General features: G+C 40.8%; 1 protein-coding gene across 2 annotated transcripts in view; it reads right to left on the bottom strand.

Annotated features, from left to right (window-relative positions):
* Positions 1-8,445: 8,445 nt before the first annotated feature.
* The window catches only part of LOC117525397 (gastrula zinc finger protein XlCGF57.1-like), a 61,010-nt gene continuing 46,312 nt past the window's right edge, over positions 8,446-23,143 (bottom strand). The window contains exons 3-5 of one of the 2 annotated variants that reach the window (XM_034187256.1): positions 17,452-17,775; positions 15,763-15,840; positions 8,446-10,577 (exon numbers count right to left, since the gene is read on the bottom strand). In XM_034187256.1, the coding sequence (XP_034043147.1) occupies positions 10,024-10,577; positions 15,763-15,840; positions 17,452-17,775 (956 nt within the window). In that variant the 3' untranslated portion in view covers positions 8,446-10,023. The other variant, XM_034187255.1, reaches the window with a different exon arrangement.

Here is a 23,143-nt window from a genome sequence, read left to right as displayed (position 1 = left end):
CGACTTTGTCGTGATTTGGCGCTATATAAATTAATAAATTAAATTAAATTAAGGTCTGCAAGGAACTGGAGATGGAAGTCAAAGAACATGACTGGGAGCATGAGCCAACACCAGTCTCATCCAACGGAAAAGTTACGATCTTCTACGACAAAGAGATCCCAGCAGGAAGACACACTGAAGGAGGTGCAATCAAACCTGATATTGTCATCTGGAACAAGCAAGAGAAAACAGCCAAAATCATCGATGTGACAGTCCCCAATGACTACGGTCTGAATCGAGCTGAAAGGGGAAAGATCTCGAAATACCAAGACCTGAAAAATGACCTACGAACAACATGGTCATTGAAAGACATCAATATCATCCCAGTTGTGGTGGGAGCAACAGGCCTGATGAAGAAGAACCTGAAGAAATACCTTGAGGCAATCCCCGGTCACCCAAGTGCACATGAGGTGCAGTTGTCTGCAATTAAGGGAACGATCACCATCTTGAAGAGAGCCCTCTGATACAATGCCAGATCTGGTTAGGATAACTATAGAGCCTAGGGTGCAACTTTAGACCCCAGGTTTGGGGCCCATTGCATTCTACTAAAAAGACATCAAAGATAAATGAAAAACCAAAAGAGAGAGAAACCATTTAGCTGCTCTGAATGTGGTAAAGAATTTACCCACAAGGGAAGTCTGAAGATACACATGACAATTCATACCGGAGAAAAACCTTACAGCTGCTCATTTTGTAATAAAGGTTTTAGATCAAGCAAAGATGTCATGAATCACATGAGAATTCATACGGGAGAAAAACCATTTAGCTGCTCAGTATGCGGGAAAATATTTCGATATCAGCGAAATTTGACAGGCCACATGAGAATCCATACAGGAGAGCCGTTTAGGTGTTCTGAATGTCATGTAAGATTTAATCGCAAAGAAACTCTGAAGACTCACATGAGAATTCACACAGGACATGTTCAGTTTGGAAGAAGTGGACGAATGATGTTCACTTAACACGACAGGCTACACAGGCAACAAAAAAAAAAACTGATGAAAAATAAATCAAAAACAGTAGCAAATTGCAACAATTTACTTCACAATGGGGAAAAATGGGTGAACTGTGAAGCTTCATGAGCCTAATCTTTTTTTCTTAACGGATGTTGCATATGATTTAACATTATGTTCAACAACACAACATCAAAGTATTTGTGATTTTAACTATCTGCAGACATGTGGTCAAGATCAATCAATCAATCAATCAATTTTTTTATATAGCGCCAAATCACAACAAACAGTTGCCCCAAGGCGCTTTATATTGTAAGGCAAGGCCATACAATAATTATGTAAAACCCCAACGGTCAAAACGACCCCCTGTGAGCAAGCACTTGGCTACAGTGGGAAGGAAAAACTCCCTTTTAACAGGAAGAAACCTCCAGCAGAACCAGGCTCAGGGAGGGGCAGTCTTCTGCTGGGACTGGTTGGGGCTGAGGGAGAGAACCAGGAAAAAGACATGCTGTGGAGGGGAGCAGAGATCGATCACTAATGATTAAATGCAGAGTGGTGCATACAGAGCAAAAAGAGAAAGAAACAGTGCATCATGGGAACCCCCCAGCAGTCTACGTCTATAGCAGCATAACTAAGGGATGGTTCAGGGTCACCTGATCCAGCCCTAACTATAAGCTTTAGCAAAAAGGAAAGTTTTAAGCCTAATCTTAAAAGTAGAGAGGGTGTCTGTCTCCCTGATCTGAATTGGGAGCTGGTTCCACAGGAGAGGAGCCTGAAAGCTGAAGGCTCTGCCTCCCATTCTACTCTTACAAACCCTAGGAACTACAAGTAAGCCTGCAGTCTGAGAGTGGGGTGATATGGTACTACGAGGTCCCTAAGATAAGATGGGACCTGATTATTCAAAACCTTATAAGTAAGAAGAAGAATTTTAAATTCTATTCTAGAATTAACAGGAAGCCAATGAAGAGAGGCCCATATGGGTGAGATATGCTCTCTCCTTCTAGTCCCCGTCAGTACTCTAGCTGCAGCATTTTGAATTAACTGAAGGCTTTTTAGGGAACTTTTAGGACAACCTGATAATAATGAATTACAATAGTCCAGCCTAGAGGAAATAAATGCATGAATTAGTTTTTCAGCATCACTCTGAGACAAGACCTTTCTGATTTTAGAGATATTGCGTAAATGCAAAAAAGCAGTCCTACATATTTGTTTAATATGCGCTTTGAATGACATATCCTGATCAAAAATGACTCCAAGATTTCTCACAGTATTACTAGAGGTCAGGGTAATGCCATCCAGAGTAAGGATCTGGTTAGACACCATGTTTCTAAGATTTGTGGGGCCAAGTACAATAACTTCAGTTTTATCTGAGTTTAAAAGCAGGAAATTAGAGGTCATCCATGTCTTTATGTCTGTAAGACAATCCTGCAGTTTAGCTAATTGGTGTGTGTCCTCTGGCTTCATGGATAGATAAAGTTGGGTATCATCTGCGTAACAATGAAAATTTAAGCAATACCGTCTAATAATACTGCCTAAGGGAAGCATGTATAAAGTGAATAAAATTGGTCCTAGCACAGAACCTTGTGGAACTCCATAATTAACTTTAGTCTGTGAAGAAGATTCCCCATTTACATGAACAAATTGTAATCTATTAGACAAATATGATTCAAACCACCGCAGCGCAGTGCCTTTAATACCTATGGCATGCTCTAATCTCTGTAATAAAATTTTATGGTCAACAGTATCAAAAGCAGCACTGAGGTCTAACAGAACAAGATCAGTGGACGCTGACCTACTTTATTGCTAATTAAACCTCTTGATCAGCAAGTCAGCAGGTACATTTCCAAAAAACATTTTACTCAACATTTCTTGGTTAGTAACATCAGTCCGAGCAAACACAGAAACAGCACAATGGCAAACAGAGTGAAATGAACACCACAACAGCAGATCGTGGAACTACTGACCAATCTTATGACAGTGATGGTCAGCCATTCATTCAGATCAGTGGACCTGCGAGCAGAAGCTTGGAAAAAGTCAGAAATAGGTTATTTTCAGGAGATTTGGATTTTCTATCAGCTTGCAAATGTCCACAAGCATCATGTGTGCCGGCTAGTTCAGTGCTCCATACAGAGAGGAGACAAAACACTTCACTCCCAACTCTATTTTTTACAGTGACTGCATTGAAATGAACACAGTTCACTCGCTCACTCATCTTCAACCGCTTATCTGGGATTGGGGCATGGGGCAACAGCTCCAGCAGGGGACCCCAGCTTTACCTTTCCTGGGGCATATTGACCACCTCTGACTGGGGGATCCCGAGGTGTTCCCAGGCCAGTGTGGAGATCTCTCCAACTAGTCCTGGGTCTTCCCCGGGTTCTCCTCCCAGATGTGCCTGGAACACCTCCCTAGGGAGGTGCCCAGGGGCCATCCTTACCAGATGCCTGAACCACCTCAGCTGGCTCAATGTGAAGGAGCAGCGGCTCCATGTCGAGCTCCCCATGAATGACAGAGTTTCTCACCCTATCTCTAAGACACCAGCCACCCTCCTAAGGAAGCCCACTTCAGCCGCTTGTACCTGCGATCTAGTTCTTTTGGTCGTGACCCAGCCCTCATGATCATAGGTGAGAGTAAGAACAAAGATTGACTAGTAGATCGAGAGCTTCACCTTTTGGCTCAGCTCCCTTTTCGTCACAACAGTATGGTAGAGTGAATGCAGCACCGCCCCTGCTGCACCAATTCTCTGGCCAATCTCATGCTCCATTGTCCCCCTCACTCGTGAACAAGACCCAGAGGTACTTGAACTCCTTCACTTGGGGCAAGACCGTATTCCCTACCTGTAGTAGGCAATCCATCGGTTTCCTGCTGAGAACCATGGCCTCAGATTTAGAGATGCTGATCCTCATCCCAGCCACTTCACACTCGGCTGTGAACTGATCCAGTGAGTGTTGGAGGTCACATGCCGATGAAGCCAACAGGACCACATCCTCTGCAAGAAACAGTGATGAAACCCTGAGCCCACCAAACTGGAAACCCTCCTCCCCCGACTACACCTTGATGTCCTGTCCATGAATATCACAAACAGGATTGGTGACAAGGTGCAGCCCTGGCGGAGACCAACCCCCACCGGAAATGAGTCCGACTTACTGCCGAGCACCTGAACACAGCTCTTGCTTTGTGAGTACAGAGATTGGATGGTCCTGAGAAGGGACCCCCTCACTCCATACTCCCACAGCACCTGCCACAATATCTCCCGGGGTACCTGATCATACGCTTTCTTCAAGTCCACAAAACACATGTAGACTGGATGGGCAAACTCCCAGGCCCCCTCCAGGATCCTTATGAGAGTGAAGAGCTGGTCAGTTGTTCCACGACCAGGACGGAACCCACTTTGTTCCTCTTTGATCAGAGGTTCAACTATTGGCTGAACCCTACTTTCCAGCACCCTGGAGTAGACTTTACCAGGGAGGCTGAGTTGTATGATTCCCCTGGAGTTGGCACACACTCTCTTCCCCCCCCCCCTTTTTTTAAATATGGGGACCACTACCCCCGTTTGCCACTCCTTAGGCACTGTCCCAGACCTCAATGATGCAATGTTGAAGAGATGCACACCCCCCCCCCCCCCACCCCCCTCACCTTTAAGCATTTTTCTTAATTTTCCTCTCACATGCCTGGAAAAGCTCCTCGCCATCTAACCATGTCCTTTAGGTCCTTCAGACGTTTTTCAGTACAATTGTTCTTGGGAGCATGAACATGACAAACCTTTCAGCTTCTGGGGAGGTCTCTGCACCCCCAAACTCCCCACCTTTTTAAGCATTTTCCATATTTTGACTTTCATCTTCTAGAGGGGCTCTGCCCCCCGTACTCCCCACCTTTAAGGTTTTTTTTTTTTTTTTTGGCTTTTGAGCTGACCCCCCTAATTACAGCCCTCTTAACCCCCTGCCACTTTAAACATTTTTTTTTTTTATTATTGCAGATGTAAATTAATATTCAATGTTTTCAGCTAGTTGACAGTAGGGCTGTACAATATGGACAAATTATTGTATCTCAATATTGTCATAAATTGTCATGTAAATGTCACTTATATACATTCTGTCCATATTCTTGAGCCGCTTAGGTGTGTAGGGAGAGTTCCCATGGGATAAAAAAGCTTTTCAACCTACCATCCCTGGTTCTCAAGACCAGGAACCTCAGTGGCTCTACTCTCTCTCTCTTTTTTTAAATTTATTTCGGTGTTCCTTAGTAAACACTAGTAGAGTTCCACTTTAGATTTGGAATGTATAATAGAAGATATACCTTACTGAATTTTCATATCAATATGATAAACGATATGACTATGATTTGACACAAAGTGCAGCAACAGTGAAAATTAAACCTCCTTAAAACAGTAATAATCCCACACTCATTTTACACTCATCATAAGGTTAGGATACTGTTCCCTCCAAAAGGATTGGAACACTTGGAATTTCACACATTTTAATTTGTTTATGCTACTTTAAATACAAGAAATACAAAAAATAAAGAAACAAATTCTAAAATTATCTTCCTCAAACTGAAAGCAAATCTCTAAAACTTGATAAAACCTGTAAGTAATAATCAGTTTTATTGCCAGTTTTCTTTAGACAGGTCAGGGGATGGACACATAAGTGATAAGAATGTTAAATGATGAGAATGGTGACAAAGGTCAGTTTCAGTTTGTACAGGGGTCAAAAGTTAAAGTTGCCCCATTAATTTTGTTCCAGCTGTATTTGTGCTGAATTTGATGCTTGTATCACCATGTGAAGGATTGTTTCAGTTATCTGCTGCACTAATAAGCCAACAGAGAACCAGCTGTTGTCTGTTAGTTTAAACATGTTTGCACTCTTAAACAGCTAACAGACAGACATGCCAACCTGAATTAAAGGAGAAATGCTGCTTTTAACAACCTGGACCTCATTTCTAACATAAAATATGGTCGTTTACTCACCAATTTAAGTTTGGTGTCATTAGAAGTCCATAGTTCAAACGACGTGTTCGGTTCAGCAAACATTTTTCTTCTTCTAAGGTGGATTAGAACGTTTTGTGGTACACAGCACCAACTACTGGACAGGAGGAACCTAGCAGTCAATGTGACTCACTGATTTCAAAATGCAGCTCTTTCAAACAGATGTGTGGTGCCGTGACATGTCAATCATCTGTATCCAATCAGATTTCAGAGGAGTCCAGTGAAACCCCGACCTCCTCTCTAGCTCCACCCATGCCAGGAAGTGTTCAACATTTCCTGTTTCACTGTGACTTGAATTCGGCACTTCCTGTTTGAGTGTGAGCTTGCCACTGAGTTCCCATGAGATTCCATGGGACCTCGTCTGTCAATCCAGGAAATGTTTGACATTGGAACATTTCCTGTTTTACTGTGGACTTGAATTTTGGCACTTCCTGTTTAGGACGCCCTGTACCATGAGTGAGCTTCGCTCATAATATTCTTATTTTCTGGAGATACTGAATTTGGGATTTTCATTTGATGTCAGTTATAATCATCAACATTAAAAGAAATAAACATTTGAAATATATCAGTCTGTGTGTAATGAATGAATATAATATACAAGTTTCACTTTTTGAATGGAATTACTGAAATAAATCAACTTTTTCATGAATTCGAATTATATGACCAGCACCTGTATGTGGTCAAAGTGTTGATGTTGTAGACATTCACTGAGAAACACATTACGTGAACACTCATCTTCCTCCAACCTGTCATATCAAAATGGGTCACATGGCACCGTCAGAGGTCAGACAGCGTCAGTTTGTTGTTCTGCTTCCTCATACAGACTTTAACAACAGACCTATGATAAAATCATAATTATTTTATTCCTCTTCAATAAATCTTACCTCACAAACGGTGTTTTTTGGAGATCAGTTTATTACCAAAACAAGATCACTTCAAAGACAAAAATCTTCTAAACTACAGGATCCCTGATGGTGTAGCACAATTTAGAAAATTCAAGCAGATATTTTCCAGTTATTAGATCAAAATCGCCAGATTGACATTTTTATCCAAAAACAAAAAAAAAGTTTTTCACCCATCGAGGTTGGAGAATTTCTACACATTTACATCATAGAAACTGGACTTTTTATTTACTCTTCAGGACGTTTCGCCACAAAATGTTTTACATCTTGAAGACTAAACAGGAAGTCCAGTTACTGTAAACGTGTTGTCACTCACAGCTAAAACAAAATTCACAAACACAATCATGTAAGTAATGGATGCACAAAGGATTCTATTCATGTCCAGTACTGATTCAGATTCATAAACTCTGGCCCGACTGGTAACAGTGGACCAGCTCAGCTTTCCTCATGACTGTCAGATCTTCAGCACATCACCAAAACACACAAATGGATTCCAGTCAGACTTGGTGGAAACGTCAGCTCTGGGTCAAGGAAGAGTTTATTAAATTTTGGTGCAGATCCAGATAAAGAGGTGGAGCTTTGACCTCTGATCCTGATTCATTTGATCCTGTAATCGGGATTAGTTTGTCGAAAAGTATCAAAGTTCAGGATTTGCACTTTGATCTTGATTACAGGATTTAAAAAAAAGCAAAAGACAAATGGAGAAACAGCAATAAAAACATCACTGCCTCACAGCCGACAATCGGGGATCAAGATCAAAGTTAAATGTGTTAATGGAGATGTAAACAGTGGACTGCATTCAGAGTTCCCTTCTAGTTACCACTGCCAACAAAGTTGGGAGGTTATGTTTTCGCCCCTGTTTGTTTGTTTGTCAACAGCCTGTAACCCACAATTTTTCATATCCTGATAAGCAAGAACTGATTGAATTTTCAAGATCATAGGTCAACATCAGGAAAATTCTTGGGAAATTGAAAAAAAAAATCCCTATCCATTATCATTGAACAAATTTTCAAAAACTCATAACCCTGTCAAAAAAGATCAAATTTCTTTCATATTTTAGAGTAGGATGTATTCTTCATCGACTGACAAAGTCTGATCTGTATTTGAGATTTTGTGGCCATTTAAATTTAACACTGAAAACCCCATTTAATGGATAGTTTATACAGTTGTGCTCAAAAGCATACGAGTACATACAAATTGTGTACAGTGCAAATTTTGCATCACCACTCTGAGCTTCATAGTGGAGTCGAGCGGAGAAGGATTTTCTTTCACCAAAACAGACCAAATCTGCGTCTCAGATGTAACAACCGGCATTTTGTAGCTAAACATTCAGGTCTTCTTTTTAAGAAAATCCTCCTCTGTAGCACTTCACCATGAAGCTGGATAACTGCTGATACAAAACACAGAATTTACACTGCACAATTTCTCAAATCACATCCACAGAAGCCTATAACTTCTTCTGGGTTGTCTGGGTGTCTTGGTGGCTTTCCTCACTCTTCTCCTTGCAAAGTCAGTTTTTGAACTGTCTACTCCATGCAGATTGACCACAGAGTGTCATGCTGTTTGCATTTCTTCATAACTGATGTCAATCAAGTCCAAGAAATATTGAGTGGCAGCTTCACCATCAGAGAGCCTCGACCACAATGGCCACAAAAGACTGTTGAAGGGGGCAACACAATGTGTTAAGAACAGGGGGGTGTAAACCTTTGATCAGGGTCATTTGGGTAGTTTCTGTTGTCATTATGGTTTAAAAAGAGGAACCACAGCCGTTTGACAATAAATGGCTTCACCCAACCACAACAGTTTTAGTGTTATCATTCATTGTGTGAACATTTGAATTTAATATTGAAATGCCATTTGATGTACATTTTGCATCATATCTCAATAAAAAGTGCCCCAATCACTCATTTGTGACAGTGAGGTGCAAACTGGCACTCTCAGTGAATAGACCAAGTTTGCTCTGCATCTGATCCATATTGTTGACTTAGTGGATACTTGTGTCCCTCACCCTGGAAGCAGGTGGATTATTCTTATATGAACCCGAAGCAGTCATTAACAGACAGGAAGAAGAAACAGGTTTACAAAGACCTCACATCAGTTTAACACATTTATGTTTTTTTCAGCTATTGCCGTCTGCTGCATTTTTTTCCACAGAGGCTGCATCTAATCAGTTTTTCTCCTGTGTGGACTCTACATGTCTCTCTCAGGGTCGATTTGTCCCTAAACCTTTTACTGCAGTGGGGGCAGTAACAAAGTTTCTCTCCAGTGTGAGTCATCATGTGAGTATTTATATGTGCCTTCTTTCTGAATCCTTCACTGCAAACTGAACGGTTCCTTTTCCACATGAACTGCTGCGTGTTGCTTCAGAAGGTACTTTCGCTGAAACGTTTTACCACAAACTGAGTATCCAAGTCGTTTCTGCATTGTGTGTCTTTTCATGTGCAATTCCAAAGATGATTTATATGCAAACTGTCTCTTACAATCAGAGCAGCTGAAAGGTTTCTCCCCAGTATGAGCCCTGACATGGTTGGCAAACGAACTCAGATTGAATTCTTTACCACAAACAGAACATCTAAAAGCTTTATTTTCCATGTGCACTTTTGTGTGTTGCTTCAGAAGGTGTTTTTTGTCAAATATTTGACCACAAACTGAGCAGCTAAAGGGTTCATGTGTTGTGTGAGTTTCCATGTGCAATACCAAAGATGATATATATGCAAAATGTCTCTTACACTTTGAACAGCCAAAAGGTTTTTCTTCCTGATGACTTTTCATGTGGATGCTTAAACCGTATATTGCCTCAAATTGTTTCCCGCACTCTGAGCAGCTAAACTGTTTCCTGCCATCGTCACTCCTATTTTCACCTACAGTCATTTCATTATGTTTCAGAGAATTTAAACCCATCTGAGAGTCTCTGGTGTCCTTCCAGTCCTCAATGTTATCGGTCTCTGGATCAGAAAACTCACCTGTCTTAGCAACAGTTTCTGGTTGTAAATGACGATCAGTATCTGAGTTTCTGTCTGATTTAGGATTTCTGTTTATGCTCCCAGATGGATCAAGGATTCTTGTGTCCCAAACACTGCAGTTTGCTGGTTTCTCCTCCGAGTTATCTCTCATGTGTTGCCTACAATTTTTACTCCATTTAAAATGTTTTTTACAATATGTGGAACTGAAAACTTTTTCTCTCGTATGAATTCTGTGTTTTCAGGTTGTCCTTGTGAGAACATCTTGCACTACAGTCAGAGCAACCTAGTAGTTTCTCAACGTGACACCCATTATTACTGAGAAAACAGTTATTTTGCAGGTTAAAGCCTGACTGAGGTTCCCTTTTGTCCTTCCAGTCATCATCACCATCAGTCTGAGGTGTAGAAGAGTCTGAAATCTCACAATCAGTATGGAGATGAAAACCTCTACCTTGATGTGAGCCTGTGGCTGGGTCTGGTCCTCCATAGTCCTCTCCATCAGATCCCATTTTCATGTGTTTGGTTGAGCTGCTGGTTTGAGGCTCTGCTTCTCGGCTCTTCTCAATTTGTCTTGGACGAAGCTGTGACGACCGAGGATTGTTTTGAGTCAATGTGAACGTCAGTGAAGTTTGTTCTTGCTCTTCTTTCATGTGTGGAAGAACTGGATCAGCTGGGTCCATGCTGGAGCTCCACTCCTGCTGACCAGGAGGATTCACTGCTGGCTGCTGCACATCTGCAGAACAAACTGAAACACATCAAAAAAACAAAACGAAGAAAAAAAAAAAAAAAAAAACAGTTTCTGGTCAGCATTTAAATCACATAATGTCACCAGTTTACATTTCCTCATCTTCTCTGGAAATAAAAATATTATATTTTGGGTAAAAATGGAGCCCATGTGGTTCATATCAGGCTGGTCGGTCAGGAACTGCAGGACACATGGGTGATTCTTAGACTACGGGCACTTATTATGTCCTTTGATCATATTGTATGAAAAACAGAAAAAAGGGGAAGTTTCACACTTTTATACAACCCCTGGCAAAAATCATGGAATCACCAGCCTCGGAGGATGTTCATTCAGTTGTTTAATTTTGTAGAAAAAAAGCAGATCACAGACATGACACAAAACTAAAGTCATTTCAAATGGCAACTTTCTGGCTTTAAGAAACACTATAAGAAATCAAGAAAACAAATTGTGGCAGTCAGTAATGGTTACTTTTTTAGACCAAGCAGAGGGAAAAAAATATGGACTCACTCAATTCTGAGGAATAAATTATGGAATCACCCTGTAAATTTTCATCCCCAAAACTAACACCTGCATCAAATCAGATCTGCTCGTTAGTCTGCATCTAAAAAGGAGTGATCACACCTTGGAGAGCTGTTGCACCAAGTGGACTGACATGAATCATGGCTCCAACACGAGAGATTTCAATTGAAACAAAGCAGAGGATTATCAAACTCTTAAAAGAGGGTAAATCATCACGCAATGTTGCAAAAGATGTTGGTTGTTCACAGTCAGCTGTGTCTAAACTCTGGACCAAATACAAACAACATGGGAAGGTTGTTAAAGGCAAACATATTGGTAGACCAAGGAAGACATCAAAGCGTCAAGACAGAAAACTTAAAGCAATATGTCTCAAAAATCGAAAATGCACAACAAAACAAATGAGGAACGAATGGGAGGAAACTGGAGTCAACGTCTGTGACCGAACTGTAAGAAACCACCTAAAGGAAATGGGATTTACATACAGAAAAGCTAAACGAAAGCCATCATTAACACCTAAACAGAAAAAAAACAAGGTTACAATGGGCTAAGGAAAAGCAATCGTGGACTGTGGATGACTGGATGAAAGTCATATTCAGTGATGAATCTCGAATCTGCATTGGGCAAGGTGATGATGCTGGAACTTTTGTTTGGTGCCGTTCCAATGACATTTCTAAAGATGACTGCCTGAAGAGAACATGTAAATTTCCACAGTCATTGATGATATGGGGCTGCATGTCAGGTAAAGGCACTGGGGAGATGGCTGTCATTACATCATCAATAAATGCACAAGTTTACGTTGATATTTTGGACACTTTTCTTATCCCATCAATTGAAAGGATGTTTGGGGATGATGAAATCATTTTTCAAGATGATAATGCATCTTGCCATCGAGCAAAAACTGTGAAAACATTCCTTGCAAAAAGACACATAGGGTCAATGTCATGGCCTGCAAATAGTCCGGATCTTAATCCAATTGAAAATCTTTGGTGGAAGTTGAAGAAAATGGTCCATGACAAGGCTCCAACCTGCAAAGCTGATCTGGCAACAGCAATCAGAGAAAGTTGGAGCCAGATAGATGAAGAGTACTGTTTGTCACTCATTAAGTTCATGCCTCAGAGACTGCAAGCTGTTATAAAAGCCAGAGGTGGTGCAACAAAATACTAGTGATGTGTTGGAGCGTTCTTTTGTTTTTCATGATTCCATAATTTATTCCTCAGAATTGAGTGATTCCATATTTTTTTTCCCTCTGCTTGGTCTAAAAAAGTAACCATTACTGACTGCCACAATTGTTTTTCCTCATTTCTTATAGTGTTTCTTAAAGCCAGAAAGTTGCCATTTGAAATGACTTTAGTTTTGTGTCATGTCTGTGATCTGCTTTTTTTTCTACAAAATTAAACAACTGAATGAACATCCTCTGAGGCCGGTGATTCCATTATTTTTGCCAGGGGTTGTAGTTATCTTTACAATGAAAGTATGTTGAGAAATTTGTTCTAGTAGTCTACGGTACACGAGTAAGCAGTCCAGAAAAAGCATCAGGCAATCGGCGAGGTTGAGGCAACAGGCTGGAGATCAGGAACACACTATGAGGCAGGCAGGAAAACAAACACAGGAACAGAGCTGATATGAAGGATTCAAGGATTCAAAAGAATTTTATTGTCATATGCACAAAGGAACATGTTCCCTGCACAATGAAATGTGTTTACTGCACTTAACCCATCCTAATTGCCAGTTAGGAGCAGAAGTCACCTTTAGGCGCCTGGGGACCAGCTCCAGATGTATGTCCTGCCTTAGGTCAACAGCAGGGCTGAGCAAACCATGACCGACCTCATGACGACAAACAACACACAAACACACACATAAGCCGGCCCGGTACATGAACACATATAAAAAGCACACACAAGTGGTGAGGGACAAATACACCTAGTGAGCTTATATAACCCCAGGTTACAATCAGCAAATCAGAAACAGTTGTGCAAGAAATCACCAGAACCAGGGCGTGGCCAGAGAGAGAGAGAAAAACACCCATCACCAAGAACAAAGAGAAAGGCAAGAGAAACAGAGACAGACAGACCCAAGCAGAAAAACCCAGCGAGAATAAACAAAACAAAACCAATGAAATGCAAAAATAACTAACAGAACACAAGAACAAAATAAAACGGAAAACCAAACACAAACTCAAACCCTGACAGTTTGGGGTTCTCTGGTCTTCTGGGTGAGTTAATTTGGATAATTTCAACTGTAGCACAGGTTTAAGATGATTTAATTAGGCCAGATGACTTTGGTTTCCAAGCACTCTGATAAAGACAGAGATTTATGTGCTTAAAAAAAATCTACAAGTTCACAGAAGAGACTTTTTGTCCACAGTGCCTCAAATCAAGCTGTCCATCACAGAATAGCATGATGGGAGTCTTACGTTATGGTGTAAACATGCATTTGATGCACTCATTCTGGGCAACTTGGCCAAGCACATCAGACAGGACACCCCAAGAATTCATGGGATCTCATACAAGTTGCTGGACACTGTGGTCAACACACACTAACACACAGGTACTGTGGGCACTGTACAGACTGGAGGAGTCGTCCCAGAGCTCATCACTATTCATGCTGACTGCATTTTGGGTCGGGTTGTTGAAGCCAGTGACTTAGATGCTTTTGTTGGTGAGGAAAATTTACTGACCTCGAATTCACAGAAGATGCTGTGAACTTTGTGAAATCAGTGGATCCTCTGACTGCAGCAGTTGACAATCAGTGTCTACATTTGTGATGGTCCTAAATCCAGACTAAGATTCTGGCTTTCAGTGACTTCCTGGAGTCATCCATCTGTATGTTGTCAAAGTGTTGAACTTGTAGAGACGTTCACTGATCGCAGCAGTGGCATTCATGTCTCTGGGTCCTCTGTCTTTGAGATCCAGAGATCCCTGGGAAGATTTTATGGAGTCATGAGGTCAAAGGTCAAAGGCATTTGGTGATGCTGATATCTCTGCAGGAGAATGAAGGTGCAAGTCTTTAGGGTGCTGGTGCTTCCTGTCTGGTTGTCAGTCTTGGACACCAGTGACCTCAGGTGACAACTGGATGCTTTTGGTGTAATTGCTCAATGGGATCCAAAGTGGTTCTTAATGTAAACTCATAAAACTGACTTTTCCTCAGATGTGATGGACTTTGACATTGTTGACCGTCCTGCTAAAACCATTTCTTGGGAGATGTGATGAAGTCAATACTCCACCTGTGGACTTGTGTCTCTAGGATCCTCAGTTGTTTTCCTTGTCAGACAGGAAAGACACTAAGGTGCCTTTAAGCAAGGTTGTTTATCTCCAAGTGCCTTCTATGGAACTGTGCTGACATCAGTGTGGGTGAACGGGTGAATGTGAGGCATCATTGTAAAGTGTTTTAAAAACACACACCGTTAACCACTTAATTGTCAGAAAACTGTTTTGATAATTAATTCTTTGAGCATTTTGAGATCCCAGACATCACCGCGCAGCTGCAGTTTGGTGCGATTTAATTTTTACTTTTCCACTTAAGTGAATGTATGTACATATTTGAACCTGTATTTATAATTTTGAGTCCGTGTGGATGAGAGAAGATCTGAAATAAATTCAAACTCATGCACCCAGTTCTTGTTTTTAGTTATTAATGATGTTTGCTGTACAATCATTCCACCCTGACAAAGAACAGTTCAAAGGCATCATTAAAAGAACAAAATCACCATGAGTGTGTATAAACTTCTGATCACAGCTGGACCTGCTCAACTCACAGCACTAAAAAAGCAAAATGGAAAACAATCAGCATCACATGTTAATATATTAAAAAAGTTCTACTTTTATATTTTTAATACATTAAAACAAATTTGACATTAAATGCCACAAAACACTTCAGACAGAGGATTGATTCCAGGAATTCATCAGCCGTCCTCATCTCTGGCTGATGAACTTTACACAGAATTTCTTCCACCGTTGCACAAAGAACACACAAAAAAGACAGAAGACAAAAAGGTTAAACTCATCCTCATGTGACGTGAGGACACGCTGTCCTACGCACGCTTTTCCATCAACACTTGTCACACGACACCGTCCCATAACTTCAGCACAATGACCCAAAATGATTAAAGTGAAGTTTCAGAATATCTACATTTCTTTTTCCCACAAAGTGTAACAAATAATTATTTAGATAAACATCAGTTACATTTTCAAACAGAAAACTGTGAACAGAAGAGTCAGTGGAAGTTATTTATGATGTGGCTCCACCTACAGTTTAGTTTGACTGATTCAGAAACTCAAAACTGTCCTCGAACACTGACCCCACATCAGTGTCCCCACCTCATTTTCTCTAAGTTCTTTACATTTCTGTAAACTCATCAGGAATTCCCTCTGTCAAGAAGTGAAGGTGTTCAGGAAACATTTTTATTTTCTCTCATTTCTGCAAGGAGTCATGATGCAAAAATGAGGAAAAACCAGGAGAACGGCTATGAAGCCTCAACCTTCTCGATGGGAGGCCAAAGTCTGAATGACCGCTGCACTGTGCCGTCCACTCAGTAAGCTTAAAACATTTTTAAAAATACAAGCGTTTTTGATCATCTCCCCTGATTGGAAAGATGGAATCCCCACATGATTAACCAAATTTTTAATTCTATACTGTGAAACTTAAAATTAAGGATAGTCATACTTACAGTTGGAACTGGAAGTGATCCAAGCATTAGAAGATGAAAATCCTGTGGCATCCTGAGGCTCATTAAGCAGGCAGTCTGCTGTAAAATGTGATGAACAAACAAGTACTTGCTGATAATGGAGGAAATGCTACCTCCAAAAATAAATGTATTCCTCCTGACATACATTTTCATCTCACAGAAGGTTACGCAGAGACTGATGAACAGCCAGTGAGGGCTGGAAGCTAAATACATGAATAACATTTCAAACATGCCTGTTTTCAAAATGTCAAACAATGCAGTGACTTAAATGATTGCAAATTAGGCATCTGTGGCTCAAAACATCCTCATAATCCACTCAAATGTTCAGTTTCTCATGATCATAATACCGATGCTTTAAGGTGAATTATACTTTGATTTGTCTCTTACAGTGTAAAACTGAGGTGGGTGTTATTTGTAGAAATATGAAGATATTCACAGGTCATCATTCTTCTGTCTGTGAAGGTCACGACAGCGAAAGTTAGTATGTGAGCATCTCCTCAGACCCAGACAACTGATGGACAGGGGAGTTTAGAAAGATCTTGCACCAACCTCTGACTCTTAAACACATTTTTTTCAAACATGACTTTTACAAACCAAACAGCTGTAATGCTTTTAAATCTGCATGAGTTCTCATGTGGTCCTTCAGATTTCCCTTCTGACTAAACTGTTTATAACACTGAGAGCAACTAAATGGTTTCTCACCTGTGTGAATTCTCATGTGAACTTTCAAATATCCCTTTTGACCAAATCTTTTGGGACACTCTGAGCAGCCAAATGGTTTCTCCCCAGTATGTGTTCTCATGTGTACCTTTAAATTTTCCTTTTGGCTAAACCTTTTTTGACACTGAGAGCACCTAAAAGGTTTCTCACCCGTATGAATTCTCATGTGGTCTTTCAAAGTACTACTGTAACCAAATCTTTTACCACAAATTGAGCAGCTAAATAGTTTTTCACCCATATGGATCATCATATGAATCATCAAAGTCTTCTCATCACCAAGTATTTTACCACACTCAGAGCATCCAAACATTTTCTCTCCTGGATGACTCCTCATGTGGTCCAGAGTTTCATCACAGTCACTAAATCCAGAGAAGCTAAGCAGCTCCTCTGCTGTGTGAGTTTTCATGTGCTTCTTTAGATTGTTTTTCAGACCAAATCTTTTATTGCACACAGAGCAGCTGAAAAGTTTCTCTCCTGTATGAACTCTCATGTGCATCTTCAGATTTCCCTTCAACCCAAAGCTTTTACCACACTCAGAGCACCTGAACGGTTTCTCTGCTGTGTGAATTTTCATGTGGTTCTTCAGATTACTCTTCAAGCCAAATCTTTTGCCACAATTGAAGCAACTAAATGGTTTCTCTCCTGTATGGTTTGCCATGTGTCTCTTCAGATTTCCCTTCAGACCAAATCCTTTACCACAGTCAGAGCAGCAAAATGGTTTCTCTCCTGTATGATCTGTCATGTGTCGTTTCAAATTCCCCTTTAGACTAAATCTCATTCCACAGTGACTGCAATTAAATGGTTTCTCATCAGTGTTACATTTCTTATCGGTTACAGGGACTTCAATATTTTCCTGAAAGTTTAACCCTGACTTGTGCCCTTTAATCTCTATCCAATCATCACTGTTATCAGTATCAGATTCATGAGAATCTGGAGTCTTGTCATCAGTACCTGGCTGTGAGTTTGTGTCGGGTTCGGATCCTCCACTGTCCTCTCCATCAGCATCTCTTTTCATGTGCTCATTTGAGGTGCTGCCACGAGGCTCTGTCTCTTTGTTTCTCCCAGTTTGTCTTTGATGAAGCTGCGAGGACTGAGGATTCTCTTCATCATCTTCACTCTTCACAAGGATATGATTTAATGTGAACTTGATAATATCTGCCTGCTCCTGTTCCTCTTTGATGTATGGAAGATCTGGATCATCCTGGTCCAGCCTGGAGCTCCCGTCCTGCTGCTTGAGATGAATCTCTTCTTCATCCGCCAATACCCGCTTAACATCTGAAACACAAACAGAAAAAAACTAGTACCAATACTAGTTTTAGCTGATATTATTATTATTATTATTATAAAGCCCTTTTCCAGAGATGTTGAACAACTGTAATGGAGACAGCATATCCGGAGACCCCTGAGCAGAGGACCACACAGATTTTCTCTTTATTTGCTGTCATCACAAAAGCATTACTGAAGGCACACAGACAAAACTGTCGTATGGGTAAAAATGAGATGGAAATCCACTATGGTGATAATGCAGTTTATCCACCAGGGAAGGAAATTCAACAAGTTTAGACTGTGGCCTGCTTCCGATGACATGTCCATAAAAATCATAGAGGGATACGTTTTGAAAACTTAATACCCATTACTACACTGGATGATGTTGAAACTGAGGATGGCCTGTTGCCTGTTCCAGCAATATCAAAGATTTTGTGTCTGCGACCTACAACCCGTGTGGAATGTCTCAAACCTAAACCTACTTATAGGCATCTTATGGGTGATTCTTAGACTACGGGCACTTATGTCCTTTGATCATATTGTATGAAAAACAGAAAAAAGGGGAAATTTCACACTTTTATAGTTATCTTTACAATGAAAGTGTGTTAAGAAATTTGTTCTAGTAGTCTATGATGACTTTTTCACCTTTTTTCAGCATCATTATATGCAAATATTGCCGTTTTGTGCTTGTCCCACACCCAGACTTTTGATCTTCAATGATAAAAATGAATGGTAAAGAAACATTTTTTCTAATGTTTTAAAATATCTCTGAATAAAATATCAGTAAAATAATCAAAACATAATTGGGGTATTCAATGTCATACAACTGTTGATTTTTTTAAACAAAATGTAGTTGTCCCACACTATTGCCGTAATTTCCACAACACTGTAATGTCCCTAAACAGTTTGTATGAAAGATTGTTTGGGTAGTTTCTATGGAGATAAACAGTGACATCAGAACACATGTATACAGTGCCAAATCACAACAAACAGTTGCCCCAAGGCGCTTTATATTGTAAGGCAATGGTGTGGTGGAAATTACATTTACAAGGCCAATAGTGCCCGTAGTTAAAGAATCACCCTTATACAGTTGTATGCAAAAGTTTGGGCACCCCTGATAATTTTCATGATTTTCCTTTATAAATCATTGGTTGTCTGGATCAGAAATTTCAGTTAAATATATCATATAGCAGATAAACACACTGATATTTGATAAGTGAAATGAAGTTTCTAGTATTTACAGAAAGTGTGCAATAATTATTTAAACAAAACTGGGCAGGTGCATAAATCTGGGCACCCTTGTCATTTTAATGATTTGAATAAATTTAGTACTAATTATTGGAATACAAAATTGGTTTCGTAAGCTCACTGACCCTTGACCTCCTTACATAGGTGAATCCAATCATGAGAAAAGGGTATTTAAAGTGGCCATTTGCAAATGTTTCCCCTCTTTGCATCTCTTCTAATGAGTGGCAACATGGGAGCCTCTAAACAACTCTCAAATGACCTGAAAACAAAGACTGTTCAACATCATGGTTTAGGGCAGTGGTGTCCAAACTATTCCAGAACGGGCCAAGAGGGTGCAGGTTTTCTCTGCAGTCAATGACTCCAGCAGGTGAGTTCACTGATGAACTCATCCCACCTGCTCAAAGTGATGTTAATCATTGAAATCACCTGCTGGAGTCAGTGGCTGCAAAGAAAACCTGCACCCTCTCTTCCCTTTCTGGAAGAGTTTGGACACCACTGGTTTAGGGGAAGGATACAAAAAGCTATCTGAGAGATTTCAGCTGTCAGTTTCCACTGTGAGGAAATGGAAGACCACAGGCACAGCACTAGTTAAGGCCCAAAGTGGCAGGCCAAGAAAAATCTCAGATAAGCTACAGTGAAGGATAGTGAGAACAGTCAGTCAACCCACAGACCTGCTCCAAAGACCTACAACATGATCTTGCTGCAGATAGGTCTCTCTGTGCATTGTTCAACTATACAGCACACTTTGCACAAAGAGATGCTGTATGATGCTGTAATGCAGAGGAAGCCTTTTCTGCCAACACACCACAAGTCACTTGAGGTATGCTAAAGCACATTTGGACAAACCAGCTTCATTTTGGAATAAGGTGCTGTAGACTGATGAAACTAAAATTGAGTTATTTGGACATAACAAGGGGCGGTATGCATGGCTGAAAAAGAACACGGCATTCCAAGAAAATCACTTGCTACCTTCAGTAAAATTTGGAGGTAGTTTCATCATGCTGTGGGGCTGTGTGGCCAGTGCAGGTACTGAGAATCTTGTTAAAGTTGAGGGTCATATGGATTCCAGTCAATATCAGCAGATTCTTGAGAACAATGTTCATGAATCAGTGACAAAGTTGAAGTTGCGCCGGGGCTGGATCTTTCAACAAGGCAACGACCCTAAACACTGCTCAAAATATACTAAGGCATTCATACAGAGGAACAAGTACAACGTTCTGGAATGGCCATCTCAGTCCCCAGACCTGAATATTATTGAAAATCTGTGGTGTGATTTTAAGCGGGCTGCTCATGCTCAGAAACCATCAAACCTGAGATGTTTTATTAAGAAGAATGGTCAAAAACACCTTCAACCAGAATCCAGACTCTCATTGGAAGCTATAGGAAGCATTTAGAGGCTGTTATTTCTGCAAAAGAAGGATCTACTAAATATTGATGTATTTTTTTTTCTGTTGGGGTGCACAAATTTATGCACCTGCCTAATTTTGTTTAAAGAATTATTGCACACTTTCTGTAAATCCTGTTAACTTAATTTCACTTCTCAAATATCACTGTGTTTGTCTGCTATATGATACATTTAACTAAAATTGCTGATTCAAACAACCAGTGATTTATAAAGGAAAATCATGGAAATCATCAGGGGTCCCCAAACTTTCACATATAACTGCATGTGCTACTCTGGAACCACCCCTAAATCCAAACGGTCCAACTGTTAACGCCACTGAGGTCCTTAGTCTGGGTCTCATTAACATAAGATCACTATCCTCAAAATCATTGTTGGTTAATGATCTATTTATTGATCACTTAGATATGATTGAATGAAACCTGGCTTAAACCTACTGCTGTCCTCCCCTTAAATGAGGCCTGCCCATCAGAACACACATTTAGTCATGTCTCTTACGATGCAAAACAAGGCGGGGATGTTGTTCTTATCTATAAATGTAGGTTTAGTTTATTAGCCGTTGGGGGTCACAAATATGACTCGTATGAGCATCTGATTCTCCGCTCTGCCCACGATGCTATGTATTGCCAAGGTCAGAAGAATAAAAATCTGCCGTATGACTTTGTCACTGCATATAGGCCTCCTGGCCCATATTCTGAATTCTTAGATGAATTTGGTGCGTTCATCTCTAACCTGTCAACTAGTGCAGATAACATTCTAATTATTGGTGACTTTAACAATGATATAAATAAGCCTTCTGATCCCCTCTGCAAATCATTTATGGAAATTGTGGATGCATTAGGATTTCGGCAATGCATTTGGGACTCGATGCACATTAGTGGAAATACCCTGGATTTGGTTCTCGCATGTGGTATTGCTGTCACAAATATTGACATCATGCCTCTTGTATCGGTGTTCTCTGATCACTCACTTATTAGGTTTACAGTTTCGCTGCCGTGTTTAGTGGAACAACAACCTTATTTATCACTGCGGCGATATATCAACTCCTCAACTAAGACTGAATTTGAAGCTAGACGGCCTGATGTCTTAGCTTCGCATTTGGCAAATACCCAGTCAGTAGACAGTCTTGTGGATAGTTTAAACTTAGTGCTCAAAACTACACTCGACATGCCACCTTTGCTAAAACCATGCCCCCCCCCCAAACAGTCACCTTGGTTCAATGATAACTTGCGTGACCTCAAACATAAGGCTAGAGGTCTCAAACCGAAATGGTGTAGTTCAAAATTAGAAGTATTCCCCCTTGTGTGGCGTGATGCTATCTTAGACTATAAGCATGTACAGTGAGGAAAATAAGTATCTGAACACCCTGCAATTTTGCAAGTTCTCCCACCTAGAAATCATGGAGGGGTCTGAAATTTTCACCTTAGGTGCATGTCCACTGTGAGAGACATAATCTAAAGAAAAAACAAAATCCAGAAATCACAATGTATGATTTTTTAATAATCTGTTTGTATGTTACTTCTGCAAATAAGTATTTGAACACCTGTGAAAATCAATGTTAATATTTGGTACAGTAGCCTTTGTTTGCAATTACAGAGGTCAAACATTTCCTGTAGTTTTTCACCAGGTTTTCACACACTGCAGCAGGGATTTTGGTCCACTCCTCCATACAGATCTTCTCTAGATCTTTCAGGTTTGGAGTTTCCGCTCCCTCCAAAGATTTTCTATTGAGTTCAGATCTGGAGACTGGCCAGGCCACTCAGGACCTTGAAATGCTTCTTACGGAGCCCCTCCTTAGTTGCCCTGGCTGTGTGTTAGGGGTCATTGTCATGCTGGAAGACCCAGCCATGACCCATCTTCAATGCTGTTACTGAGGGAAGGTGGTTGTTTGCCAAAATCTCGCAATACATGACCCCATCCATCCTCCCTTCAATACGGTGCAGTCGTCCTGTCCCCTTTGCAGAAGAGCACCCACCGAGTATGATGTTACCACCCCCATGCTTCACAGTTGGGATGGTTTTCTTGGGGTTGTTCTCATCCTCTAAACATGGTAAGTGGAGTTGATTCCAAAAAGCTCTATTTTGGTCTCATCTGACCACATGACCTTCTTCCATGCCTCCTCTGGATCATCCAGATGGTCACTGGTGAACTTCGAACAGGCCTGGACATGTGCTGGCTTGAGCAGGTGGACCTTGCTGCCCTGCAGGATTTTAAACCATGACCTCATCATGTGTTACTAATGTAATCTTTGTGACTGTGGTCCCAGCTCTCTTCAGGTCACTGACCAGGTCCTCCTGTGTAGTTCTGAGCTTTCTCAGAATCATCCTTACCGCACAAAGTGAGATCTTGCATGGAATCCCAGACCGAGAGAGATTGACAGTCATCTTGTGTTTCTTCCACTTTCTAATAAATAATCATAGCAGTTGTTGTCTTCTACCAAGCTGCTTGCCTGTTGTCCTGTAGTCCATCCCAGCCTTGTGCAGGTCTACAGTTTTGTCCCTGGTGTCCTCAGACAGCTCTTTGGTCTTGGCTACGGTGGACAGTTTGGAGTGTGATTGAGTGTGTGAACAGGTGTCTTTTATACAGGTAACAAGTTCAAACAGGTGCAATTAATACAGGTAAAGAGTGCAGAATAAGAGGGCTTCTTAAAGAAAAATTAACAGGTCTGTGAGAGACAGAATTCTTGCTGGTTGGTAGGTGTTCAAATACTTATTTGCAGCAGTAACA

The sequence above is a fragment of the Thalassophryne amazonica genome, chromosome 14 (genome assembly GCF_902500255.1).
Source record: "Thalassophryne amazonica chromosome 14, fThaAma1.1, whole genome shotgun sequence".
Classification (NCBI taxonomy): domain Eukaryota; kingdom Metazoa; phylum Chordata; class Actinopteri; order Batrachoidiformes; family Batrachoididae; genus Thalassophryne; species Thalassophryne amazonica.
This window is presented reverse-complemented; position numbering and strand designations above follow the sequence as displayed.